At 34.2% G+C, this 26,679-nt stretch overlaps 3 protein-coding genes across 3 annotated transcripts; all 3 read left to right on the top strand.

Moving 5' to 3' along the window:
- The first annotated feature begins 7,086 nt into the window (after nt 1-7,086).
- On the top strand, nt 7,087-9,730 carry LOC149010049 (alpha-terpineol synthase, chloroplastic-like). Its single transcript, XM_089161220.1, has 7 exons — nt 7,087-7,341; nt 7,472-7,739; nt 7,832-8,210; nt 8,312-8,530; nt 8,671-8,809; nt 8,928-9,188; nt 9,377-9,730. The coding sequence occupies exons 1-7, from the start codon at nt 7,090-7,092 to the stop codon at nt 9,689-9,691; spliced, it is 1,833 nt and encodes a 610-aa protein (XP_089017346.1). The 5' UTR covers nt 7,087-7,089; the 3' UTR covers nt 9,692-9,730.
- A 5,640-nt stretch (nt 9,731-15,370) lies between these two features.
- Nucleotides 15,371-18,154, top strand: LOC149010048 (terpene synthase 10-like). The gene is made up of 7 exons (XM_089163203.1): nt 15,371-15,677; nt 15,781-16,042; nt 16,140-16,518; nt 16,664-16,882; nt 17,016-17,154; nt 17,263-17,511; nt 17,661-18,154. Exons 1-7 carry the CDS (start codon nt 15,399-15,401, stop codon nt 17,973-17,975), a joined length of 1,842 nt encoding a protein of 613 aa, XP_089019329.1. The 5' UTR covers nt 15,371-15,398; the 3' UTR covers nt 17,976-18,154.
- Nucleotides 18,155-20,748: 2,594 nt separating this feature from the next.
- Nucleotides 20,749-23,562, top strand: LOC149010047 (alpha-thujene synthase TPS3, chloroplastic-like). The gene is made up of 7 exons (XM_089161219.1): nt 20,749-21,003; nt 21,136-21,403; nt 21,498-21,876; nt 21,998-22,216; nt 22,357-22,495; nt 22,620-22,880; nt 23,076-23,562. The coding sequence occupies exons 1-7, from the start codon at nt 20,752-20,754 to the stop codon at nt 23,388-23,390; spliced, it is 1,833 nt and encodes a 610-aa protein (XP_089017345.1). The 5' UTR covers nt 20,749-20,751; the 3' UTR covers nt 23,391-23,562.
- The last annotated feature ends 3,117 nt before the right edge of the window (nt 23,563-26,679 follow it).

The following is a 26,679-nucleotide window of genomic DNA, read 5'->3' as shown; positions in this document are numbered from 1 at the left end:
GTGAGTTGGTTTTTTAGCTATATATGAAATCATGTACAGAAATTCAAAAAGACGAAGTGAAAATAAGAATTAATTAGGAAGATGAAGCAAATCTGAAGAGAATATTTCTAAGAGATTTTCTAACAAGTAAGATTTCAGGATGATTGGGGCCCTTATGGGGTTGCTAAAATCAATTGTCCAAGACTTTCATGTCCTGGACTCCTGGTTTTCCTTTCAAAGAGTTAAAGTGATCCAAGACACCATCATTTTCCTCAAGAATACTACCACTGCACTATACACTCTGCTCCCACTTTTCCAAGGTCCCACCCCCAACTCCTTCTGTGGTTTCACTATTTGAAATGATTAAAATTTCATTTTTCCTTATCAACCTAGAAAGGATATATTCCCATTTTATTTAGTAAATCTTACCTTTAATGAAAACAATGTTTCAGTGGATACCCATGCCCCAATCAGCTGATACATAGTAAGCACTCATCTTTACCCATCAATGTGGATCATCAATCTTGAACCTATGCCAACATAGTTGATTATATTGACTTGTTAAGCTAACAAGTCAATGTGATTAGCCCCTTTGGTATACATGAAAGCTTTCTGGTTTACTCTTAATGCCTTAGGGTCAAAGTATCTTTTAGAAAGAAAAAAATAAACGAAAGTCATATAAGCCAAATAAAGCCTCAAGTCCAGCAAAACCTCTCGCTATCAATACATTCCATGTAAGGAAAAAGGAAGCTATCCGATCATATTGCTTCATATCATTGTTGAACTAATGAGAGCATGCCTATAGACCTAAAAAGAAGATTTATTTTAACTTATTGGATTAGTTCTTGTGCTTCAATATATTTCTGTTTAGTAAAACATCAAAAAGATACAATTTCAAAATATAAACTTAAGTTGAATTGCAAGGACTTGTAAGTCCTTTCTTTTTTCTTTTTTTTTTTGGGGTGGGGACAGCAATAAATGTATCTTATGGTTTTATTTGGTTTTGATACAAATAAATCTATGAAAGGTAAAATGGGTGTTTATTGTCATTTTAATTTACATATTTGGTTGAAAGAAAGATTCAATTTTTATTAGGGTTAGATCTAAACCAATTAGGCTCAAATACTGAATCAAAATTAAAAAAAAAAAAAATGTATGCAATCTCAACAAAAAAGACAGAAGGATAGTAGGGGTTGTGGCATATATATAAAAGACTTAAAACGAAAAGATGAAAAAGATTGAAAACAAAGAAAAATGATTGATTTCACATGAACCAAGGCAGATGAAGTTTCAAACTTTATGGGGCTTTTAGTTTAGCAACTTAAACATCTCTCTTTCTCCCTTCCCTCACATACTTCGTTAAACCAAGTCCCAAGCTCCAAGTTCCAAGAGCTTTCTGTGTGTGGGGGAAGATTTATACAACTCCCAAGAACAAATTGGTAGCTTCAATCTATGTGTTTCTTTCCTTCTTCATCTCTCTTTTCTTCACGTTATAGAGCTTTCCCAGGTCAATAAAGAGGTGCCTAAATTAGGATATCCAATTAAGAAGGTTCCAACGACAGCCTCTGCACCAAATTTAATTTGAATCAAGCGTCAAACCCTATGCATTTTGACCCCCAAACTTGATTGACCTGTCCTCCCTTTCCATTCTCCAGACTCCATTCTGAAAAAAACTAAACCTATAGACCAAAAAGGTTCTTTCTTTCTTCTTCTTCTTCTTCTTTTGTTCTGGGGTTTTGAGCTCTCACCATGGCGTGATTTGGGTCTATATACTTACAAGAAGAAGACAGATGGGCTTGAAGATCAAAGAGTTTGCTTACTTGTTTCTTCTTCTTCTTCTTCTTCTCCTGATGCTGTTTGGTTTGGAGACTCAATGTTCTGCAGTGGGCAGCAGGATGAAAGGTGGTTCGTCGGGTTCAAAGTTCATTCCAGTTAAGTCTAAAGGTGGTCTTGGAGGTGATCGAAATGAGGCTGGTGATGAAGTTTTTGGTGTCGAAAAGAGGAAGGTTCATACAGGTCCAAATCCTTTACACAATAGAAGATAAGTAGATAAAACAAAGCAAACTTGATACTCTTTCTATATATCAAGTTGATAAACGACGAGTTCTTGATTTCATTTCATTTTCCTTTTCTTCCATCCCCCCTCTTCTTAATGATATGTGGTGAGTGAGATTTTTGCTGGATCTTGCAGAAATGTATATTGAAGTTAGTTTAGACCTTCTTGAGAAATTATTTGTGAAATATAGCATGATCACCAAAATATTTATTATAAATGAATACTATCTTCATTAAAAGGAGTTGTTGGTCTTGTTTTTGCTGCTGCTGGTGGCTTTAATGTGTTGCAGAATTCGTACAGATGGTTCTGGTTCTGGTTTGGTTATTATTTATTTTTTCTAGTTTTCCTCTATCACCATTAACGAAACCGCAACAGTTTATTAGATTTTCATCCCTTCTATAGGACTTCTAACCTACAATAGTTGGGCATAGACTTGGCAATTATAACATCACTGTCTGATTTTCTGAATGGTTCAAACCTGGGGTACAAGTTTGTAGGACCAGTTAAGGCCGAATAGATACAACAATAGCATCTCAACTTCCAGTGTAGTAGAGTTAACAACTACTATTATATATGTTTATCTTCTGCTTTATTAAGGTATGTCCTACTAATGCTGCCATTGTTGGGTTTGGGTGTCTTGTATTATGTGGGTTCATTCAATTATGGTTTGATTGTATTTGAAATTGAAACAGGGTTTGGATCAATTACTAATAATAGGATAAAATTGTAATTATATTGGGATTAGGGTTTTAGGTTTTCCTATAAATAGTCTCTGTAGGATAACCTATAGAAATCAATCTCTGTAGGGGATTGGGGCATCAATCCATCTTGAGGATAAGGATGGGGGGCAAGCAAATGGTAACACTTTTGTGGATGTGAGACATCTTGAGGATAAAGTGGGGGGCAAGCGTTGCACTTGTGGAAATGTTTCTGAAGTGGAACTTATTTTTTTCTCTGGTGGACGTAAGCATGGTTTTGCTGAAACACGCTAAATTCTCTTTGTGTACTTTTTTTGTGTTCTTCTCTGTTCATGGTTGTGCATCCATTATCCCTAACAAGTGATACATGGCCATCAGTTTAATAGGAGTTGATAGTCAATTTCTATGGATTGTCTTTGAAAAAAGCTCAAAACAAATCAATGGAGGCTTAGTACAATTAATCCTTATTTGCTGTCATGTGAAAGATATGTGCATGGTTCTCAAATTGCGACACATAGCATTTTCGAATGCAACTTTAATCATAAGGGCAAGAAAATGATCTCTATTGGATTTGAAAAATACTACATATTACAATTCAAAAATCATATGAAAGATACTTAGATTACAATAAACAAAAATTCAACCATCAAATGGTTGCTTGGCCGATAATGATCAACACCTCTTAATGAAAAGATCGTAACTCTGACTCTCATTAGTGACATGTGTAATAGTCTCTCACTCTTAATATAAACCTACCTATTCTTCCCAAAAAAAAAAAAAAAATAAATAAAAAATTCAAGCTTTTTTCCTAAGAAAGGTTTTAACTGGTCAAAACAATCATAGAAAGGCAGTAATTAGGTCGGTCCACATGGAGCTGGCCCACAGTCTCGAAATGATATGTGTTATTTATTAACTTTTGTTAACTGTATAATTGAATTTGATTATAAAATCAAACCTATGTTTTCACTATATTACCACACATGCATCGACCCTCTTTTGATCCTTAGAGATGTTGACAAGAAAGTAAACTTAACATAACCACCAAACACGGCCAACCAAAATTTTAGGACTGTTCGAAATTAATTGGATTTAACTACCGAAGACCAATAGTTTAAATGGGCCTGAAAGTCAAATTGTGAGCTCATATCAACGGTTACAAAGATTACTGTAATTCCAGTGGAGACTATTACATATATCACGAGGAGTGTTAAAATGGATTATCATATGATCACATCAAATTTGACCATAATGGGCATTTTGAATGTCTAGTGCTACAAACTCTCTTATATGGGCCTGGTTCGAGCCCGGAAAATTTTCCGTATTAATACCTTTTCCATTGAAAATTAAGAAACAATCGTCTTCATTTTTACCTTTCATTCATATGGGTGAAGCTACAACCATATGGATCAGGCTGTATCAAGATTGAAAACAACTCAGTACCTCATTCTTACTTAGACAATCATCTCTTGTCAAGTTCTATTCTTCTTTACTTTTGATTTATTTTTAATATAGTGAAAGGAAAATTTTGAAATTTTTTTTAGATATATGTTTGCGAAAATGTTGATGTATAGTCATTTATGTTGTACGATATTAAGGATTTCAATTAGTTGGTTTGGACAGACCTCAAATTGAATTTGTTGATTTTAGTGTGAGAATAAATAAAATCAAAATATGAATTAACCATCGAAGGGTTGCTTAGTTAATAATAACAAGCAACTCTTAGTAGAGAGGTCATAGATTTGATGTTTCATCTAGGATATGTAATAATAGTTCCTACCCCTAGTATAAAACTACTCATGCTCTCTCTCCCCCTCTTGTGGAAAAAAATAATAATTCAAAATATGATTTGACAGGAGTAGATTGGTCAGGTCATTATTAAATACTTACCCATTTTAAATGCACAAGTGATTAACAAACTTTATGTTTTTTAAGTAAAAAAGCTATGGAAGGAAAGAAACTCAATAAACATTATGTGCTGCAAGTTGGGTGGATCTGGATAGGCTAGAACTAAATGAAAAAAAACATGGTTTTTTATATTTTTTTAATCTTTCTCTATTGTAAAGCTTGATAAATTTTTGGACTTATGATGGAGAATCACATCAACAAAAAGTTGCAAAGAGAGAAAAAATGAGAGGCAGGGGAGGGAAGGAGCTAGGGTGGTGTGTTTTATTTAATTCTATCTGGGGTTTTGGAGTTATGGTGGTTTAGGATCGGTGAATTTGTAAAATATTAAATACCTAAATGTCAAAAGAAAAAGTTATATATATATATGTTATATATATATATATATATTCCTATGAGTTTATTCAACACTGTTGGTTTATTTTTTGGACATCTAGCATAATCACCACCATTAGCTGCAGACTGCAACAAATAAAAATTCAGAAAACAAGTGCTAAGTGTAAGAGAATCAATAGCATTGAAAAAAATAACTTAAGAGTGTACGATAGAATGGTCATGCTGCATGAAGGTAGTGGACACATATAAAGAGGGGATTCACCACTTGTTACTCTTATCTTACCTTAGAATAAGATAAGCAACAAATTTTTAATTTTGGTTAAAAAAATAATTAAGCAAAAATTCAAATTTCACCGGAGCCTACATTATGCTTATAGTAATAGTAATTATATTAAAAACACATAGTCATCTATGAATTTTACAAAAAAAATTTGCTTTTATATGAAGACAAAGTTGTCATTTTGAAGTTGTCCAAGGGAGTTCATTGGAGGATTTTTGTCTCCCAAAGTTTATATATTTGGACAAATTTTAGAATTTTTTCTTCAAATTTTTATTAAATAAAGTAGGAAAAATTAAAAAGGACACCTAAGATAACAATTGATAAAATGTTCAAACATCACAAAATTAAGCTAAATATCATGATTATATAATTTTAATATTTCCTAAATTGCCTTTAATTTATTTCGAGTTTATAGTAGAATCTTAAATTTCGTTTTCTTTCTTCCTCCATGAGTTCCTTTTTTTTTTTTTTTTTCGATAATCATTTTATTTTATAAGATATAAAATAATACCAAAGAAGAATATATTTATCTTTTCAATCTAACCTATGGGCTATTGGAAAATATATTATCTGATCACATCAAATTGGATCACAATGGACATTTTGAATGTCTAGAGCAAATACGAATCTCTTGATAAACAAAATTATCTCATAATTCATATGGGTATGTAGGCCTTTAGTCCAATTATTCTTATGGGTGAAGCCACAACCATATGAAAACATAAAAAACCATTGAATAAAAATCATTTAACTTTAAAACAAGAAAGAGCTTATATGAGTGGCATGAGGTATAAGAAATCAAACTTACGTTTTCACTCTTTCACACTTTCTTAGATGATCATCCTTCAAGTCCTATTCTTCTTTATATTTTATTTTTATTGAGTTATTTTTAAAAGTTCTTTTAATATATATAGTGATAGAAGAATTTAGAAATGCTTTTAAATATATGTTTGTGGAAATCTTAGTATTCAATCATACATGGCCTAACAAGTGTACATTGGTCAGGTCATCAAGCACTCATGACTCATCCATTTAAATGCATGAGTGGTTAACAAACCACATTTATTACCAAAAAGAAAAACCAACAAACTAGGTTACCAAAATATTTGCATTTTTATTAAGAAAAAAAAAAGATAGAGGACGTGGAATTCCACCCATGTAACACAAAACTTGGCCCATACAAACATCAAGTGGCAGAAATTGATGCTGCAAGTGGCATAAAAGAATAATAATTTATTAGGACAAGTTTTCCCTGAATAAAAACATGTTAAAATGATTAAAGGTGGCCATGGCTATTCACCTCTTGCATTTACTAGCCATTTTAAAATAAAAGAATATTTTATCGGTGGTTCACTTAAGTGGAGGTGAAACTCTAGATTTCTCTTTTAGGCTGCGTTTGTTTGTAAAGTAGGATGAGAAAAAATGGGTGAGAAAAAAAACTATGTGAATCTCATGTGTATTTGGGTGAGAGAGAAGGAAAGGAAACGAAAGTATTTTGTGGAAAAGTAATAATGGTGGGTCCCATTTTTTACTTTTTTCAGCTTTTTCACAAAGTCCTACCAAATATGTGGAATTTTAAAAAAGTTGAGGTGTCACCACCACAAGTTTCCTTGAATCAAACATAAACGAAATCTGCATCATACTTAAAACATTAACGGAAAGAAAAATGTCATGGCACTACCTATACATTTAATATATTTCTTTTTCTCATAAAGATTGAAGGTATTTATCACGTGATGATTATTATATTGAGAAAAAAAAAAGGGACAAGAATTCATCCTGACTATATATAGACGATTACACTTAGTGATGATTTGCATCAAATTAACCAAATCACCATGGCTCTTCATCTTCAAAACATCCTTTCCACCCCGTCTTACCACTTCAGAGCTGCTGGTTTTATTCATCATAGAATTAATCTCCCACAAAGATTTATCATCACCCATCCTTCTCGTAATCATCGATGTTTGATTTTATCAAACGTCACAAGCCCTGATATTATTGAAACAACAACTGAAAGGAGATCAGGAAACTACCAGCGTAGCATCTGGGATTTCAATTTTTTGCAATCCTTAACAAGCGATTACAAGGTCATTTGGCAAACTTTTTTTTTCTTTCTTTTTATTTGTCTTGTTTTGTCTAGAATTGTTAATTTACTGCAATGGAAAACTTATCCCCTACCTCATTCTCTCCATTTAACAACAATTTTTCTAAGTGCAGGATGGGGCCTACAAGAGCAAAGCTAAGAAATTGGAAGAGCAAGTAAGGCAAAAGCTTGGTGATGAACGCATGGAGCCACTAAGTTTGCTGGAGCTGATTGATGACATTGAGAGACTTGGGATAGGGTACCTCTTTGAAGAGGACATCAAGAAAGTCTTGGACACAATAGTTCAGATCCAAGATATACCAACACGAACAAGCGAGAGTCTCCATGCTACAGCTCTCCAATTTCGCCTCCTTAGACAACATGGGTATGAGGTGAACCAAGGTAGTTAAAAGATCTCATAGAGATTCAAAATAGAACCCTCTCTCTCTTTCTCTCTAACATTGATCAACTAATTAATTGTGGATTAATACTAGGTATGTTCGATCATTTGAAAGACAAGGCAGGCAATTTCAAGGCTAGATATACAGCAGATGCTCAGGGAATATTAAGTTTGTATGAAACTTCCCACCTTGCCATAGATGGTGAAAGCATGCTGGTGGAGGCCAAAAACTTTGCAGTGACAGCTCTTAGAGAGATTACAAAGAGCAAAAATATAGAACCAAACCTAGCAAAGCTAGTGAGTCATGCCTTGGAGCTTCCCCTTTATTGGCGGATTACAAAGTTAGAGGCTAGGTGGTATATGGATGTCTATGAGAAAAAGAAAGACTCATTTCCTGCTTTATTCCAACTGGCTCAGTTGGATTTCAACATTGTTCAAGCAATGCATCTGCAAAATTTAGCTGAAATATCAAGGTATATATGTGCTTGTCTTGACACTAATCATTTTGAAGCAGCTACCTAACACATTAAATCAAATTTCCTAAATCTTTCTTATTTCACATGTGCTCTTTTAGGTGGTCAAAGAACTTGGGCCTTGCAGAAAAGTTGAGTTTTGCAAGAGATAGTCTGGTGCCATGCTTTTTATGGACAGTGGGAATGAATCCTGAACCTCAATTTAGTAAATATAGGATAGATTTGTGCAAGATCAACTGGTTGATAACTGTGATTGATGATGTTTATGATATCTATGGTACCTTGGAAGAGCTTGAACTCTTTACTGATGCGGTGGAGAGGTATGTTAGTTTAGTGATTCATTCCATGCATTTATTCTTCCTTCATATTATATATCAATGAATGAAACTAATATCTTCTATGTCTCTATTTAACCAACATGCTAGTGACCCCGTTAATTGAATAAGTTCATTTTTTTCAGATGGGACACTAAGGCAATAGAACAACTTCCGGAATATATGAAGATCTGCTTTTTGGCTCTCTTCAACACTGTTAATGACATAGCCTATTTTCACCTCAAGGAACATGGAGTTGACAGCATTCCTTTCCTAAAGAAAGTGGTATATATTTTTTACATGTCCACCTTCTTCTGTCTAATAATTTTCAAAAAACCATATGCATAACTTTATATTTTCAACAACCATAACTATGGCCTCTTAATTATTTTGATATTCTCAGTGGACCGATCTATGTAAAGCATACTTAAGAGAGGCAAAGTGGTATCACAGCGGTCATAAAACAACACTGGGGGAGTACTTAAACAATGCGGTGATTTCTATAGCAGGCAATGTCATGATCGGTCATTCATTTTTCTTACTGCCCCACAGTACTATTAGAGATCAAAAGGCATTAGATCACTTATCACAAGATGACTTGATCAGTCTCATACGCTACTCATCTATGGTAGTTAGACTTGCAGATGATCGTGCTACTTCAGTGGTACGTATGTTAGTAATTAAAGTGCGTGTGTACGTTTCATTATTTGCCCCATGGTAGTATATGGGTGGGGCCACATGGAGGGGATAGTAAAAACGTAATGAAGATTCTTTAGATGTTCTAATTATTATTACTATAAATGACATGAGCTATTCTGACAAATGAGTTTTTTATTAATCATATATATGTAGGCTGAATTAGAGAGAGGTGATACGCTGAAATCAATTCAGTCATACATGTATGAGATTGGTGTATCTGAAGATGTGGCTCGTGAGCATATAGGAAATATGATCGATGAGGCATGGCGAAAGATGAATAGAGATATTTTCAACAAAAACGATCCTCTTTATCCACACCAAAATTTTATCAAAGCTGCTGCAAATTATGCTCGAATGTCACAATGCATTTATCAATTTGGGGATGGACATGGTATTTATGATGATGTGAGCAAAGATAGAGCCAATTCATTGCTGTTTGAGCCTATTCCATTGTTGATGGATGCTTAAAGGGACTTCACTTCAAGTTCCCTTATCTCTCTTTGTTTCTTTTCTCTAGCTATGAAAATAAATACACAGATAATATTTATATATGCTGCAAGCGTTTTAGAGATTGCCTTGTGAATCTCTTCTTTTCGCTCGCTAATTCTTAGTTAAGAGGCTTATCAACATCTCAGCTACCAATGGGATTAACATTTTGTAGTTAGGTAATTAATTAGTTGACATGATACGTTTTTCCATATGAGATTACCAATGGGATTACCAAAGCCATGGCGATTGGCATGGCTCTCCTCTGGGCGATAGACTTGAACTCTCCACAACTCCTCATTGAAATTGACAACAAAACTATTTTTGATCAACTTAACTAACCATCACAAACCCAAGCCTAGAAGATTTCTCCAATACATAGAGACATTCAACACTTGGCGGCTATGTCTTTTAGAGAGGTTACATTCATACATATACGTAGGGGAGGCAACTTTGCAGCGGATGTGTTAGCCAAGACAGCAGCTAAAACTCAAGAATATTTCTTGTATCTAGACAACCAGCACCCCTCGTTCTTGTACCAGGCACTATTGCTAGACTCCCTAGCTTGTAATTTACCTCTAGGTTTTGATCTCTATAAATAAAATTTCTTGCTTTTCCAACCCCCAAAAAAAAACATGATTTTTTTAGAGTCTATTTGGTTACATGAGTTGAAATTTCAAATCTATAGAGTCATAGTTTATAAAATTAACTGTTTGGTTAACTAAATATGTGTAATGAAATTTGTGGATTAATCTGTGATTTATGAATGCACAAATATTTAGCGTTTTTATAGTAGGGATGAAATATTTGGATTTCACCCTATACCCATAAATAATCTACATATTCACGTTTTGAGTGTAAAAAGATGAATCTCTATATTTCATGAATTTAGAGATTTTCACAAACAGACGGATATAAATTTCGTATTCATGAATCCAGAGATTTCATGAGAGTTTACATGATTTGGTAAAATTTTCATGCAAAAAATCTGTCCATACCACCATTAATAGATGGAAAACAAGAACCAGATAAACGGGCAGTAACCAGTTTTTTCTGAACATCTTCAAACTTCGCTGTAGCCCATGATGCAGTGCCCACATTTCCAGCAACAATCGGTGCATCTATTGTCATTGAAGAGATGACTTCATCTCGGAAAGCATTGCAACTGAAAAGCAATAGAAAGGAATCATGATCAGGATACAAAATCATCCGAGAAGCATAAATAACCAGCTACAAATCTATAAGAATTATATACATTGGAGATTGCTTCATCCTTTCTTTGCACAGAACTGCACTGCCATGGTACACAAAATCCATGACAGCAGCAGATCTAAGTAAACAGCTAAATGGGAAAGTAAAGAAAGAGAACTAAGAGTTTGCGGCACAAGAGATGAAACTGTCAACCACAAAGCTCCCTTGTCTAAGGTTATGAATAAATAAAATAGAGTTAAAGCTAGATGCTTGTCTTTTATAAAAAAAACCACAAGCCCTTCAACTGTATTTAGGTGAGCAAACACAGTGTCAAAAGACTGTTACAGTGGAATGTTTAATGTTTATTTTGTCCTTTTAGAATTGAACAGCCAAAAGATAATACTATTATTATTTAGAAAAAAATCATACGAAATATCAATTTTACACTTCTATTCTTATCATTTTGATTAAAAAGAAAAGAAAAGAAGAAGAAAAGGTATCATATTGGTAATGGGAACTTCCTAAGATTGATAACGTCAAATTAGACAGCAATCTTCCTAAAACTTTTTTTATAGTTCTGAGACAATGAGCTTCTTCAAATTGATAACATTAAATTGGAAAGTAAACAACAAAAACTAAAAAATCAAATCAAATTGAAAAGTAAACATATAAATCTAAAAAATAAGGAGTTATCATTTTCTTTTTTTTAGTGAAAAGGAGGTATCACTTTTTTATTATCTTATATTTTGAATTTAGGTTTTGGGTTTTGTCTAGAGAGAAAGGAGTTGGGTAAAAAGTCGTTGATAGTAAGAGGAAGAAAAAGTTTTTTTCTTGGGTAAGGCAAGAGAAGAAGATGATTTTTTTTCTTTATTTTTTTTCCTTCTAATTATTAAGCATAGTAATGTAATTTAATATAAAATAAAAATAAGTAATATGAAAATTTAGGGTTATTTTGAAATTTTTAAATAAATAAAAACTGTCTCATCATCACTTCATTACCGGGGTTTAATGTAAAGGGTGGCAACAATAATTATAAGTAAAGTCTAAAATTGAATTAATAATTTTAAAAAGTATAAAAGATAAAATAATAACTAACTATATAGTATATAGTATAGAGAGACAAAAGTAATTATCCTTACCATTTATTTTTAGTAAATATTGAAAAATATTCTTTAGGTTAAAAAAACAGTACCAAACAAACTCATTTACGAAACAATAGAAATATTGAACCGACATATACAGGAAACATGGATCCAAATTAGTTCTGTTCAACAACCATCACTATGATCATACTTTTTATTTTAAAAATGTCTTTCATAAAAGATTCTAGCGGAATCATCAAGAAATTGAAAGTATAAATTATTTAGTGAATATTGAAAGATTATTTTGTCCCCCACGTAACAATCGTCAGGTCTGGTTGTAACCCAATAAAATTTTTAATTACGACTTGTTTTTATGTTTTCCTGCTTTCTCTTTCGTTAAACAAAAAATTCATCAATTTTCACGTGTGGCAAGTAGAAGTATTTTAGATTTGTGTGCTCATGCTTGCTTTTTTATCTTCTTTTTTATCTTCTCTAGCGATACATTTGAACAATAATTTAGTTAACCAAGGTGGTAAAGGCCCTTTATTAGCTTATCTCGTTGGAAATGGTTCCATTTGGTTATCAAGTGGGTTTTTTTCTTTCTAAAAAAATTTTAGGTATGAAGATGTTCTTCAACATGCTTTTCAACATTTTAGTAGTTTCTTCCGTAATCTTATGGACATGGTATGTTATCTAAATGAGAATTTTAGTTTCAATTCTTCAAATAACAAAGAAGACACTTTAAACCATAAAATGAGTTTCATTTTTGAGACTTGGGATCTATCTTCTTATAGTTGAGAATTCCACCGCCCAATCATGTGATGCGATTATGCGAAGCTATTTTCTATCTCCTTAAGATTGCAGCTTTGGATTCTAAAGATATAATATTTCAAATGATAGTAAAATTTTTAAAAAATTTAAGACCTTGGAATATGGTTGTTTAAAGTATTAGATGAATTTATATACAAATGGCATGTTGGCGTGTGGTTGCAATCCATATGGACAACTTTTGTGTAACCAACGTTTATAAATATGAAGTCAGTATGAAAACTTGTGCACAACTCTCTGTATATCCAACATTTATCACATTGCAAAATTCTAAACTTTTGTTTTAGAATAGACTACATAACCTAACTTCTCTTTTAAGATTGAACTTATTCATTTACGAAGAAAAAAAAAGATTGAACTTATCCATTAGTGACTAAGATGAGAAAGAAAGATAGCGAATTTGGCTTTGTTGATTCAAGAGAAAAAAATTGGGTTGAAGCCGTGTCAAAAATGCCTTCTGATTTTATTCTTTTGTAATGGAAGAACGTAATGTTACCAAATAAGGAGATTGAGACAAGTAGATATCATTAATTTTTAGAATAACCGTGCTATACAATTATCAAAGAGAAGAAGAAAACTTTAAGATGATAAAGTAAAATACATGTCATCACAATTATACAATACCTACATAATTATTAGTAGATTATACAGTCACGCCAACTTGTACTATTATCGAATTGCATACAAAGAAAGAATCATCATGATTACATAAATGACATTATTATGACCTATCATGCATCCAAACATTTATAAGAATGCTAATAGTTTAAAGTATTTTTTCAAGAACTTTTTTTTTTGAAGGGGTGGGGTGAAGCTCAGCAACCAGATCTTTGAATTTTAGAAAAATTTCTTCTACCATATGCTCTAGGATAACATTAATCCAATTTTTTTTATATGGTACGTAAACCTTAGGAGATTTCTGCTTTAGGAATGGTACACTTAATTTTTGGTGGGCCAACAGTGATGCATGTGAACTTAAATTAACAAATACATGTAAAAAAAAAATCTATAATTTTTATTATTTTTATTTAAATGAGAAGAATTATTTTTTAAATCAAAATGTTGAGATTATACACATAGATGAACTAATTACTTAACCCTGCAACAATAGTTGCCCCCAGTACACCCAAATTCACAAGCTCATTTATCAATAGTTAAAGCATCGTAATAAAACTAATATAATCTTGATTCGGATGAAATTTTGCAATTGAAAGTAGTTCTTCCACTTTCGTCTTCGTCTATATCAGTGCGGGCTAAAGGTTCTCCTCGTCGGAAACCTGGTCGTCCAAAGAAGGCTCACGCAGTAAAGAAAGTAGTAACAAGTAAAAAGGGTTCTATGGCAGAGGAATTCAAGAAGGTAGATGCAGCTTTAGAGAAAGTATCCACAGAGCATCAGAGCCTCACATTGGAAGAGGATAGTGTTGCTTTGTAACTATTGTTATGAAGCTTTTCTTAAAAATCTTGATTTGGATGCATCTAGACATCCTTCATTTTGTTTCTAATGGTTTAGTTGTTGTAAATTATGAGTAGGAACCAGTGAGGAAGGGTGTATTGGGGGCAACTGTTGTTGTAGGTGAGCAAGGTAGGTACTAATTGCTGTATTTCTTTTCTTTTTCTTCTTTTCGTTATAAAATGACCATTTTAGCGAAAAAAATAAAACTAATATAATCCCCATCAACCACAAGGCTAGGGCACTCAACTAAACCTGAATTTAAGGAGCAGCAGAACATCCAATTGTAGTTCTCTATGAACATGTTTAGGCTACACCTCTAAACGGACAGAAGGCTGATCCTTCGTTGCAAATTTTGCTAGAAAGCCTACAATCATTTGCTTCTCAAAAGCACTGGAATACCCTCCATTTCAAATATTCAATGTTGTGCAAATAAATTTTCAACCAAATCCAAAGTTGTAATATAAACCATAGACTCAAAACTCCTTCATAACCAGCACCACCGACAATAAGTCCATCTCTATCCATAATTTCCCCACACCCAACTCACGAACTGCTGCCAGTTCTTTCATGAGACCCAAAAATCAGCTCCATTGCTAGATATCACAAGAAGGTATTTACCTTTTAACGAATTGTCTTTTTTAACTATATATATTACAACATTAATTTATTTTCAAGTGCATCTCTCTCTACTATAATTGTTTCAGTGTTGTTGATATGAAGATAAGGCTTTAATTTCTTCCTAGTTGAAGCGATGGAATCTCATATATGTATTTTCTCTTTCTTCAATCAGTACGGTTCCCTTCTCTTAGATAGAGCCTTCATATACACATAGAATGTGATCAAACCTGTGATCATTATCAGATAAGATCTACATCACTATCAGTGAATTGTACAGTAAGATAACTACTTCTTGTTATCTTACTGTGAACAGTTGCATAATCTAGATAAACCTCCACAACTTTTACTTATGAAGGACGAATTAGTCATAAAGACATTAAAAAAAAAAAAACCCAAGCATTTACCATGCTTGAATTATTACTATAAATACAGAAAGGGTGAGAAAGAACAGTGGCATCTACAAAAGTTTGAATCCATCATTCATAGTGGGTTGCCATCAATCAAAGTGAGAATAGTAATGGCTTTCTTACTTCAATCATCCAGTACTGCTTCTCACACCACCAAAGGTGCTGGCTTTCTCCCTTATAGAATTGATCTCCCAAAAAAACATACGACCATCCATCATGATCATCATCATCGATGGATGATTCGATCAAGCATCAAATGCCTTTCTGCAACAACGTCAAGCATTCATCCCTCTGAGCCGACTAAGAATACTGATCAAAGACGAACGGCAAATTACAAACGCAGCATTTGGGATTTCGACTTTGTGCAATCTTTAAACAGTCCTTACAAGGTAATTTTGTTTATTACTAATTATCCGTATTCTTCCTTATTGTAGCTTTGCTAGGTTCATCCTTTCCCGTACTTGGATCATTATTAACAGAATCTCCTTGCAGGAGGAGTCTTATAAGAAGGAAACCAAGAAACTGGAAGAAGAAGTAAGGCTTAGGCTTGATGATGAAGCCCAGCAGGGTGATCAGTTAGGTCTGCTAGAGCTCATTGATGACATTGGGAGGCTTGGGTTAGGGTACCTCTTTGAGCAGGATATCAAGAAAGCCCTGGACACCATAGTTTGCATGCAAGATATGGAAACTAGTCTCCATGCTACAGCTCTTCGATTTCGCCTCCTTAGACAACATGGGTATGAGGTGAACCAAGGTAATTCGACCCAGAGATTCAAACCCATTGCCATTTTTATCTTCTCTTTTATCTTCTATAAAACATGAATAATTCACCATATGTTCTCTATTAATAGATATGTTGACCCACTTCAAAGACAAGGCAGGCAATTTCAGGGCTAGATACGTAGCGGATGCACAGGGAATGTTAAGTTTGCATGAAGCTTCTCACCTTGCCATAGAAGGTGAAAGCATGCTGGTGGAGGCCAAGCACTTTACCATGACAGTTCTAAAGGAGATTATCAAGGATAACAATATAGGACCAAACCTGGAAAAACAAGTGAAGCATGCCCTGGAGCTTCCCATTCACTGGAGGATAACAAGGTTAGAGGCCAGGTGGTATATGGATGTCTATGAGAAAAAGGATAACTCAATTCCTGCTTTACTCCAACTTGCTAAGCTGGATTTCAACATTGTCCAAGCATTGCATCAGGACAATTTAACTGATTTATCCAGGTATATATGTCTTAGCTACCTAGCCATTAGTACATATTATAACTTGTACAAACTCGAAATATATATTAACTCAAAGATCGAACCTAACACATAAAACCAATTTTCCTAATCTGTTCTAGCTCCTTTCACCTGTGCTTCTTCTTAGGTGGTGGATGAACTTGGGCGTTGTAGACCAGTTGAGTTTTGCAAGGGATAGTCTGATCCCATGTTATTTATGGACATTGGGTTTGAATCCCGAGCCTCAGTTCAGTAATTTTAGGAAAGATCTGACTAAGACCAACTTACTGATAACTTTGGTCGATGATGTTTATGATGTCTATGGTACCTTGGAGGAACTTGAACTCTTTACTGATGCCGTGGAGAGGTCTGTTATTTGCTTTGTGATCTTATTATTTATTCATAGATGATCATATATATATATATATATACACTATTGATCATTAATAGCAAGCTAGATGGCTACCTCATCAGTTTACTCAAAATATGTTCTTTTCTAGATGGGATATTAAGGCAGTGGAAAAACTTCCACAGTATATGAAGATATGCTTCTTTGTTCTCTTCAACACAGTTAATGACATGGCCTATTTTCACCTCAAGGAACATGGAATTGACAGCTTGCCTTTCCTCAAGCAAGTGGTATACATCATATATACATAATATCTCAACCACTCTGATTATCTTTTTCTAGTTGCTTAATCTTTCCAACAACCACTAATTTCTATTCAATTATTATTAATGTGCCAGTGGGTAGATCTATGCAAAGTATACCTAGTAGAGGCAAAATGGTACTATAGTGCACATAAAACAACACTGGAGGAGTACCTCAACACTGCAGTGATTTCAGTAGGGTGCAATGTCATACTATTTCATTCTTTTTTCTCATTGCCGCACACTATCTCAAAGGAGACCTTAGCTTGCTTATCACAAGATCTGAGTCTATTGCGTAACTCATCCATGATAGTTCGACTTGCTGATGATCTTGGTACTTCTACGGTACGTATGCGAGCTTACGACTCACTATTTTGTTTAGAATTCTACTCTAATACGGGAACATACCGTACATCACACACAAATATTAGGTATCTGCTTTTCCTTGAATATGAAATAATTTGTGCACTGATATAATTTTATACAATTTGCAGGCTGAATTAGAAAGAGGTGATACATTGAAATCAATACAATCATACATGTATGAAACTGATGCATCTGAAAATAAAGCTCGTGAACATATAGGCCACATGATTGATGAAACATGGCAGAAGCTGAATGGTGATATATTCAGTAACAATGAGCATCTCAGTTTGTCTCATCAATTTATCAAGACAGCTACAAATCTCACTCGAATGTCACAATGCATATATCAATATGGAGATGGACATGGCACTTTTGATGATAACAACAAGAGCCGAGCCAACTCATTGTTATTTCAATCCATACCTTTGTTAATGGACCTTTAAAGAAAGTGATCTTTTCAACAAGATCCCTTCTTCATAGATTCCTTTCATCTACCATGGAAACAAAACCCTAATGTTATAGATGCTTGTATTAATGTTATAAAGATAATAACCGATGAAAGAAAATCTGTAATAGGAAGGCTTAAATGTTATGTATCCTCCATCAATTGTGGCTTAGTCGCTTTTATAAATTCCATGTTTTTTCTTCTTTTTGGTTTTGTTGCATGATAATTTTTTAATACTTTTATGAACATGAGACAGATCGATCCCAACCATCCCATATGCAAACCCTGTACAACACACTTCATAGAGGGTCTAGATTCGTCCCATTGTCTCCAATTGATTTGGTCCATTGATGCCCATTATAAGTGTTTTCTTTTGATCTTCCAAACTATTTTCCAACTTGCTTGAGGAACAAGATCCCAGGTATGGATACGGGAGGAAGAAGGACCAATACGTTGTAACTGGTCACTCTGGTTTGTGAGCAGAAGGTAAGCACTCTTCATGTCAAATTGCCATTAGAAAATTTTCCCCAAATCCTTGTATCAGCACACGGCTGTAAGCTTAACTAGATCTTCAATATAGCAACAATCTCCTCTAGCAAGAATAAGAGATTGAGTTTACCACAATTCCACAATTGTAATTTACGAATGAAAAGCTGATGGATTATTCTATATAATAAAGACAAAAAAAATATATCTATAGTGTGGGACTAGGTTAAACATGTTTTATACATCATGGGTAAGAGCCTCTTAGTTAGAGAATCAAATAAACTGTCAATCTTGGGTATGTAATAAATAGAATATACACCAGAAGAAAGTAGATTAAGGCTTTTTAAAAACTCCCGAAAATGACAAAAAACATTTCACCCAAAAAATCGTAAATTTAATCTACCGTGCATGATTAAAAAAAACCAACACATGAATGTCAATCAGCTACATTGAATCTGCTTTGTTTTCTCACAAATAACTTGCGACCAATATGGATTGGTAAAAATGAGAGGTCAGAATACTTCTCCATGCTTGTATATTGGTCCATTAGGTGGGATCACACCTAATAGTCCAAGTTCCCTGCCACCATCACTTTCTTTTTTTGTGAATCTCTATGCTAGTGTTACAAACCTTAGAGAGAAAAAAAATCACTCTTATTTTATTATTAAGATATATCAAAATAAATTAAGTAAATAGTCACTTCATCCATGTAACACAAAACTGAGCCCATGCAAGTGGCAAATATCAATTCACGCTGCAAGTGACATAAAAGAATAATTAATCCTAGGAATTTTTTTCCACAATAAAAACATGTTCGAATGAACAAATCCACGAATGGGCTTATATTCATCTCCAGCAGATCCTAACCAGCCCAAAATAAAAGTACGATAAAAATTGATCGTGGGCGGTGGGTGACCATTTATGATTACTTTATCGAATAAGGAAAGACAAAAGGAAAAAAACAAGCATTTTTTTTTTTAGTTGCCAACCCCAGTTCCAAGGCTTTGCCCTGACCAAGAAGAAAAAAACAAGCATTTATCATCGCTATGTAGAGATATTCCATTTATGGTGATTTACTTCAGAATAAGTGGGTTTGGCTCTTCAATATGTACAAAGCTGCTGATTTCATCCATCATAAAATTAATCTCATGCAATAGACGAGTTAAGAAACTCATTAATTAGTGTTCATAGATGCTTTCTAGGTTATAGCATTTTTTAAAAAGGATCATTTGAATGCCCTCTCCCATCTCCACAGCTAAGACTTATCAAATACTTTGGGAATCTGAACATATGATATTTGGATGTCAAGAAAAAAATTTGAAGAAAAAAAAATCTAAATCAAAACAAGACCCTAGACACAAAATACATATTACAAGGTTCTGTGGTTTGCTAGAGCATATCTGGAGAAGATTGATTAGAAGATTGCACACTGCTACAAGGAAGTTAATCCAATCTTTGACTTCCTTGCGAAATCAGCTGTTATTAAGGATCAAACTTCTTCCCCTTTAGGAGAATGGTTTGAACACATAACTCCGAGGGCAAAGACCAACGCTTCCACATAGGAGGTCAGAGTTTGAATCCCCTCGGAGCCTAACTATAAAAAGCGCCTTGAGGATATAGTCGTGGTGCACACAAGTTGGCCCAGACAAACCTCATTCCAAAAAAAAAAATGGTCTGAACAAGAAGGAGATGCATTAGGATGCTTTAGAGCTCTCATGGTTGAGGTTCTAATGGTTGAGTGGTAAAGATCCATATTTCTCAGTGAAGAGGTCATTGGGTTCGACCCTTGCGGACAGCATTACAATTACAGTATTAAAAAAGCAGTAGTACCCAAAAAAAAAAAAAAACCTCACAAAACAGACATCTTTTGTGACAAAGCAAATATATTTTGCAAAAATAATTTCTGCATAAATCGAATTCTTATTTTTCACCACTTAAAACATTCTGGCAAAGCATAAATGTTTTGTGAAAACATATGCTGAGAAAGGCCCCTTTTTGGCACTGTGCATCACATAGATTAATTTACTAAAAAAAACTTTGCGGCATACTTAAATTAATATAAAATGAAAGCAAAATGTTTCTTCCAAGTTCCAAGTAAAAATTGAAAACGGTAAACCACAATTATCCCATTTATCACGTGAAAAGTAGAGAAGAGTAAAATGCACCATGAAAAGTAGAGGATTAGGTCGAGAAGATTAATATATTGAAAAAGAAAAAACACAAGCACTCACCGTGACTATATGTAGACCAACACTTGTGATTGTTTGCATCAAGTAAATCAAATCACCATGGCTCTTCATCTTCAAAACATCCTTTCCACTCCTTCTTACTACTCCAAAGCTGCTAGCTTCATTCATCATAGAATTAATCTCCCACACAGACTTGTCATCACCCATTCTCCCCCTAATCATCGATGCTTGGTTTCCTCAAACATCAACTGCCCTGATATTATTGAAACAACAACTGAAAGGAGATCAGCAAACTACCAGCGTAGCATCTGGGATTTCAATTTTTTGCAATCCTTAACAAGCGATTACAAGGTAATTTGGCAAACTTTTTTTTTTTCTTCTTTTTATTTGTCTTGTTTTGTCTAGAATTGTTAATTTATTGCAATGGAAAACTTATCCCCTACCTCATTCTCTCCATTTAACAACAATTTTTTTTAAGTGCAGGATGGGGCCTACAAGAGCAAAGCTAAGAAATTGGAAGAGCAAGTAAGGTACAAGCTTGGTGATGAACGCATGGAGCCACTAAGTTTGCTGGAGCTGATTGATGACATTGAGAGACTTGGGATAGGTTACCTCTTTGAAGAGGACATCAAGAAAGTCTTGGACACAATAGTTCAGATCCAAGATATACCAACACGAACCAGGGAGAGTCTCCATGCTACAGCTCTCCAATTTCGCCTCCTTAGACAACATGGGTATGAGGTGAACCAAGGTAATTGAACCCAAAGATTCAAACTAACCCATTTTCATCTTCTCTTTTATCTTCCTGTAACTTGAATAATTTACTATACATTCTCTATTAATAGATATGTTCAACCACTTCAAAGACAAGATAGGTAATTTCAAGGCCAGATACGTAGCAGATGCGCAGGGAATATTAAGTTTGTATGAAGCTTCCCACCTTGCCATAGAAGGTGAAAGCACGCTGGTGGAGGCCAAAAACTTTGCAGTGACAGCTCTCAAAGAGATTATAGAGAGTGATAATATAGAACCAAACCTAGCAAAGCTAGTGAATCATGCCTTGGAGCTTCCCCTTCACTGGAGGATTACAATGTTAGAGGCCAGGTGGTATATGGACGTCTATGAGAAAAAGGAACACTCATTCCCTGCTTTACTCCAACTGGCTAAGTTGAATTTCAACATTGTCCAAGCAGTGCATCAGCAAAATTTAGCCGAAATATCAAGGTTCCTCTTACATATTGAAATAACTTACAAAATTGTCTTGATATTAATTTGAAGAAGCTAACTAAATACATTAAAGCAATTTCGCTGGCTAATTCTTTCTTCTTTCACATATGCTCTTTAGGTGGTCGAAGAACTTGGGCCTTGCAGAAGAGTTGAGTTTTGCAAGAGATAGTCTGGTTCCATGCTTTTTATGGACAGTGGGAATGAATCCTGAGCCTCAATTCAGTAAATATCGGATAGATTTGTGCAAGATCAACTGGTTGATAACTGTGATCGACGATGTTTATGATATCTATGGTACCTTGGAAGAACTTGAACTCTTTACTGATGCGGTGGAGAGGTTTGTTAGTTTAGTGATTCATTCCATGCATTTATTCTTCCTTCATATTATATATCAATGAATGAAACTAATATCTTCTATGTCTCTATTTAACCAACATGCTAGTGACCCCGTTAATTGAATAAGTTCATTTTTTTCAGATGGGACACTAAGGCAATAGAACAACTTCCAGAATATATGAAGATCTGCTTTTTGGCTCTCTTCAACACTGTTAATGACATAGCCTATTTTCACCTCAAGGAACATGGAGTTGACAGCATTCCTTTCCTAAAGAAAGTGGTATATATTTTTTACATGTCCACCTTCTTCTGTCTTATAATTTTCAAACCCATATGCATAACTTAATATTTTCAACAATCATAACTATGGCCTCTTAATGATTCAATTATTTTGATATTCTCAGTGGACCGATCTCTGTAAAGCATACTTAAGGGAGGCAAAGTGGTATCACAGCGGTCATAAAACAACACTGGGGGAGTACTTAAACAATGCAGTGATTTCTATAGCAGGCAATGTCATGATCGGTCATTCATTTTTCTTACTCCCCCACAGTACTATTAGAGATCAAAAGGCATTAGATCACTTATCACAAGATGACTTGATCAGTCTCATACGCTACTCATCTATGGTAGTTAGACTTGCTGATGATCGTGCTACTTCAGTGGTACGTATTTCAGTAATTAAAGTGCGTGTGTACGTTTCATTATTTGCCACATGATAGTATATGGGTGGGGCCACATGAAGGGGATAGTAAAAACGTAATGAAGATTCTTTAGATGTTCGATCTAATTATTATAACTCTAAACGACATGAGCTATTCTGACAAATGAGTTTTTTTTTTTTAATCATATATATGTAGGCTGAATTAGAGAGAGGTGATACGCTGAAATCAATTCAGTCATACATGTATGAGACTGGTGTATCTGAAGATGTGGCTCGTGAGCATATAGGAAATATGATCGATGAAGCATGGCGGAAGATGAATAAAGATATTTTCAACAAAAACGATCCTCTTTATCCACACCAAAATTTTATCAAAGCTGCTGCAAATTATGCTCGAATGTCGCAATGCATCTATCAATTTGGGGATGGACATGGTATTTATGATGATGTGAGCAAAGATAGAGCCAATTCATTATTGTTTGAACCTATTCCATTGTTGATGGATGCTTAAAGGGACTTCACTTCAAGTTCCCTTCTCTCTCTTCGTTCATTTTCTCTAGCTATGAAAATAAATACACAGATAATATTCATATATGTTGTAAGCGTTTTGGAGATAGACTCATATATGAAGTTGTGACAAAATGATGACATATTGTAGCTGGATGTGTACTCTTTTAAATGATTCTTATTACTTTCTTTACTTTATTATATATTTTTGTTGACAAGGATGGGGAGGTTAAGGGATGAGAAATACTAGAGTAAAAATGATTGAGTGCAAGTCCAAATAAACAATCATCTAATGCATATAACCTTATTGTGCTTTCGTAAAAAAATTTATACATTTCTTGTGAAAAAAGATTTGTGGCCCTGCCTCTTAAATGGCAAACTACATCATTATCTCTTTTTCTGCTTTAAGACTAGTAGACTCATTTTGCAGTGGGAGCAAAGTGAGAATACTCAAAACAAAATATTATGCTATTATTATTATGTTTTTATTTAAATAAGAAAAATCAACTAGGAAATCAAATCAAGATAATTGAGGGTAACTCGTGATGAAGGAGAGTGAGAGAAGCTTCAACAAATTTGGATGAAAGAGAAAAATTTTGTGATAGTTGAAATTTGCAGCCACCAGGAGGAGGGGAGGAACTTCGATATACTCAAAGGGGTTGTAGCAGGTTTCTTAAACTAGTGTGATAGAGGGAGAGGAGTTTCATGAATTTTCTTGGAAAACTTTTCAGATCCAATTTAGGCTGGAAAATACATGCATGTGGTGATCTCTCAAGGAAAGTATGAGATGCAGTGTAACCTAGTCAAGTTTGCTTTGATTGGCAAGTTTGATTTTTTGAAAACCACCATCGATGAGGTGCGAAGGAGATGAGCATAGAAAGTGGGGGCTGCAATAAGCCTATATATGTTCCATAGGGAAGGGGTTTGTAATTTTTCAACAACTTTGAGACCAATATTGCCAACGTTTAGAGATGTGGTCCATGTAGGATTGGTTCGCAATAGGTGTGGTTTCATCAATGGAGGTCATACTTTAACATTAATGCTACCGAACCTTCTTTGGAATTAGTTTGAGTACGTTCTCTATAGTTACTAGTAGAATACTTGCATGTTCGTGTAATATTTTAAATTGCAAAGACAAGAAGCTGTCCTATTGGTCTAAGCAATAGAACAAGCAGGGGGAACTTGGCCATATCCTAGTAGAAGTGGACAGGAATTAGAGTGAGTGAATGAGGTTCAAGTTGAATAAAGGGAACCTGTATCAAGGAAGGTCTTTACTTTTATTCAAAGTATAGTGTATGAGGACGGGGAGAAATGTGCCCTTGTAAGTGATTTGGTCATTTGGCAGCTTAGTGTACCTTCAAAAAATCTCAATCTTCTATGGTGGTGGAGGAGCTATGTGACTAGAAAGAGGATCTTTCACTAGTCTCTTTCACCAACCAATTAGGCAATCACTATTTCACAAGTCTCTTTCACCAAAGGTGGCAATTAAAAACCTTTTTTTTATTTATTTTTTTATTTAAAAAAAGGTGTATATGTTTTGATTAAAATATTTTAACTTTTTATTAAAATAAGAAAAAATTCAACCAGGTGATGAATGGTTTTTAATAAAACTTCATGGAAAGACTAAGAATATAATCAAATCCTTTAGTTCTTATCTTGCTAGACCAGTTTCAATTTGATTGCCTTGTGAATCTCTTCTTTTTGCTCGCTAATTCTTAGTTAAGAGGCTTATCAACATCTCAGCTACCAATGGGATTAACATTTTGTAGTTAGGTAATTAATTAGTTGACATGATATGTTTATCCATATGAGATTACCAATGGGATTACCAAAGCCATGGCGATTGGCATGGCTCTATAGATTTGAACTCTCCACAACTCCTCATTGAAATTGACAACAAAACCATCACAAACCCAAGCCTAGAAGATTTCTCCAATACATAGAGACATTCAACGCTTGGCGGCTATGTCTTTCAGAGACGTTACATTCATACATATACGTAGGGGAGGCAACTTTGCAGCGGATGTGTTAGCCAAGACAGCAGCTAAAACTCAAGAATATTTCTTGTATCTAGACAACCACCCCTCGTTCTTGTACCAGGCACTATTGCTAGACTCCCTAGCTTGTAATTTACCTCTAGGTTTTGATCTCTATAAATAAAATTTCTTGCTTTTCCAACCCCCACAAAAAAAACATATGATTTTTTTAGAGTCTATTTGGTTACATGAGTTGAAATTTCAAATATCTAGAGAGTCATAGTTTATAAAATTAACTGTTTGGTTAACTAAATATGTGTAATTAAAGTTTTGTGGATTAATCTGTGATTTTTATGAATGCACAAATATTTAGCGTTTTTATAGTAGAGATGAAATATTTGGATTTCACCCTATACCCATAAATAATCTACATATTCACGTTTTGAGTGTAAAAAGATGAATCTCTATATTTCATGAATTTAGAGATTTTCACAAACAAATGGATATAAATTTTGTATTCATGAATCCAGAGATTTCATGAGAGTTTACATGATTTGGTAAAATTTTCATGCAAAAAATCTGTCCATACCACCATTAATAGATGGAAAACAAGAACCAGATAAACGGGCAGTAACCAGTTTTTTCTGAACATCTTCAAACTTCGCTGTAGCCCATGATGCAGTGCCCACATTTCCAGCAACAATCGGTGCATCTATTGTCATTGAAGAGATGACTTCATCTCGGAAAGCATTGCAACTGAAAAGCAATAGAAAGGAATCATGATCAGGATACAAAATCTTCCGAGAAGCATAAATAACCAGCTACAAATCTATAAGAATTATATACATTGGAGATTGCTTCATCCTTTCTTTTCACAGAACTGCACTGCCATGGTACACAAAATCCATGACAGCAGCAGATCTAAGTAAACAGCTAAATGGGAAAGTAAAGAAAGAGAACTAAGAGTTTGCGGGCACAAGAGATGAAACTGTCAACCACAAAGCTCCCTTGTCTAAGGTTATTAATAAATAAAATAGAGTTAAAGCTAGATGCTAGTCTTTTTAAAAAATACCCAACCACCAACAAGCCCTATCTTCAACTGTATTTAGGTGGCAAACACAGTGGCAAAAGACTGTTACAGTGGAATGTTTAATGTCTATTTTGCCCTTTTAGAATTGAAAAGCCAAAAGATAATACTATTATTATTTAGAAAAAAAAATCATATGAAATATCAATTTTACACTTCTATTCTTATCATTTTGATTAAAAAGAAAAGAAGAAAAAGAAGAAAAGGTATCATATTGGTAATGGGAACTT

The sequence above is a fragment of the Hakea prostrata genome, chromosome 7 (assembly GCF_041222555.1).
Source record: "Hakea prostrata isolate BN-2017 chromosome 7, UWA_Hpros_2, whole genome shotgun sequence".
NCBI lineage: Eukaryota > Viridiplantae > Streptophyta > Magnoliopsida > Proteales > Proteaceae > Hakea > Hakea prostrata.
The sequence above is the reverse complement of the archived record's forward strand: the minus strand, read 5'-3'. Positions and strand labels throughout refer to the sequence as shown.

Bases quoted from the DNA above. Each gene is read 5' to 3' on its own strand.
- LOC149010049 (XM_089161220.1), top strand. From the start codon at position 7,090: ATGGCTCTTCATCTTCAAAACATCCTTTCCACCCCGTCTTACCACTTC. The intron at 8,211-8,311 runs GTATATATGTGC...GTGCTCTTTTAG, and splicing joins AATTTAGCTGAAATATCAAG to GTGGTCAAAGAACTTGGGCC. The intron at 8,531-8,670 runs GTATGTTAGTTT...CATTTTTTTCAG, and splicing joins TTTACTGATGCGGTGGAGAG to ATGGGACACTAAGGCAATAG.
- LOC149010048 (XM_089163203.1), top strand. From the start codon at position 15,399: ATGGCTTTCTTACTTCAATCATCCAGTACTGCTTCTCACACCACCAAA. The intron at 15,678-15,780 runs GTAATTTTGTTT...ATCTCCTTGCAG, and splicing joins CTTTAAACAGTCCTTACAAG to GAGGAGTCTTATAAGAAGGA. The intron at 17,155-17,262 runs GTATACATCATA...TTAATGTGCCAG, and splicing joins TGCCTTTCCTCAAGCAAGTG to TGGGTAGATCTATGCAAAGT.
- LOC149010047 (XM_089161219.1), top strand. From the start codon at position 20,752: ATGGCTCTTCATCTTCAAAACATCCTTTCCACTCCTTCTTACTACTCC. The intron at 21,404-21,497 runs GTAATTGAACCC...CTCTATTAATAG, and splicing joins TGGGTATGAGGTGAACCAAG to ATATGTTCAACCACTTCAAA. The intron at 22,217-22,356 runs GTTTGTTAGTTT...CATTTTTTTCAG, and splicing joins TTTACTGATGCGGTGGAGAG to ATGGGACACTAAGGCAATAG.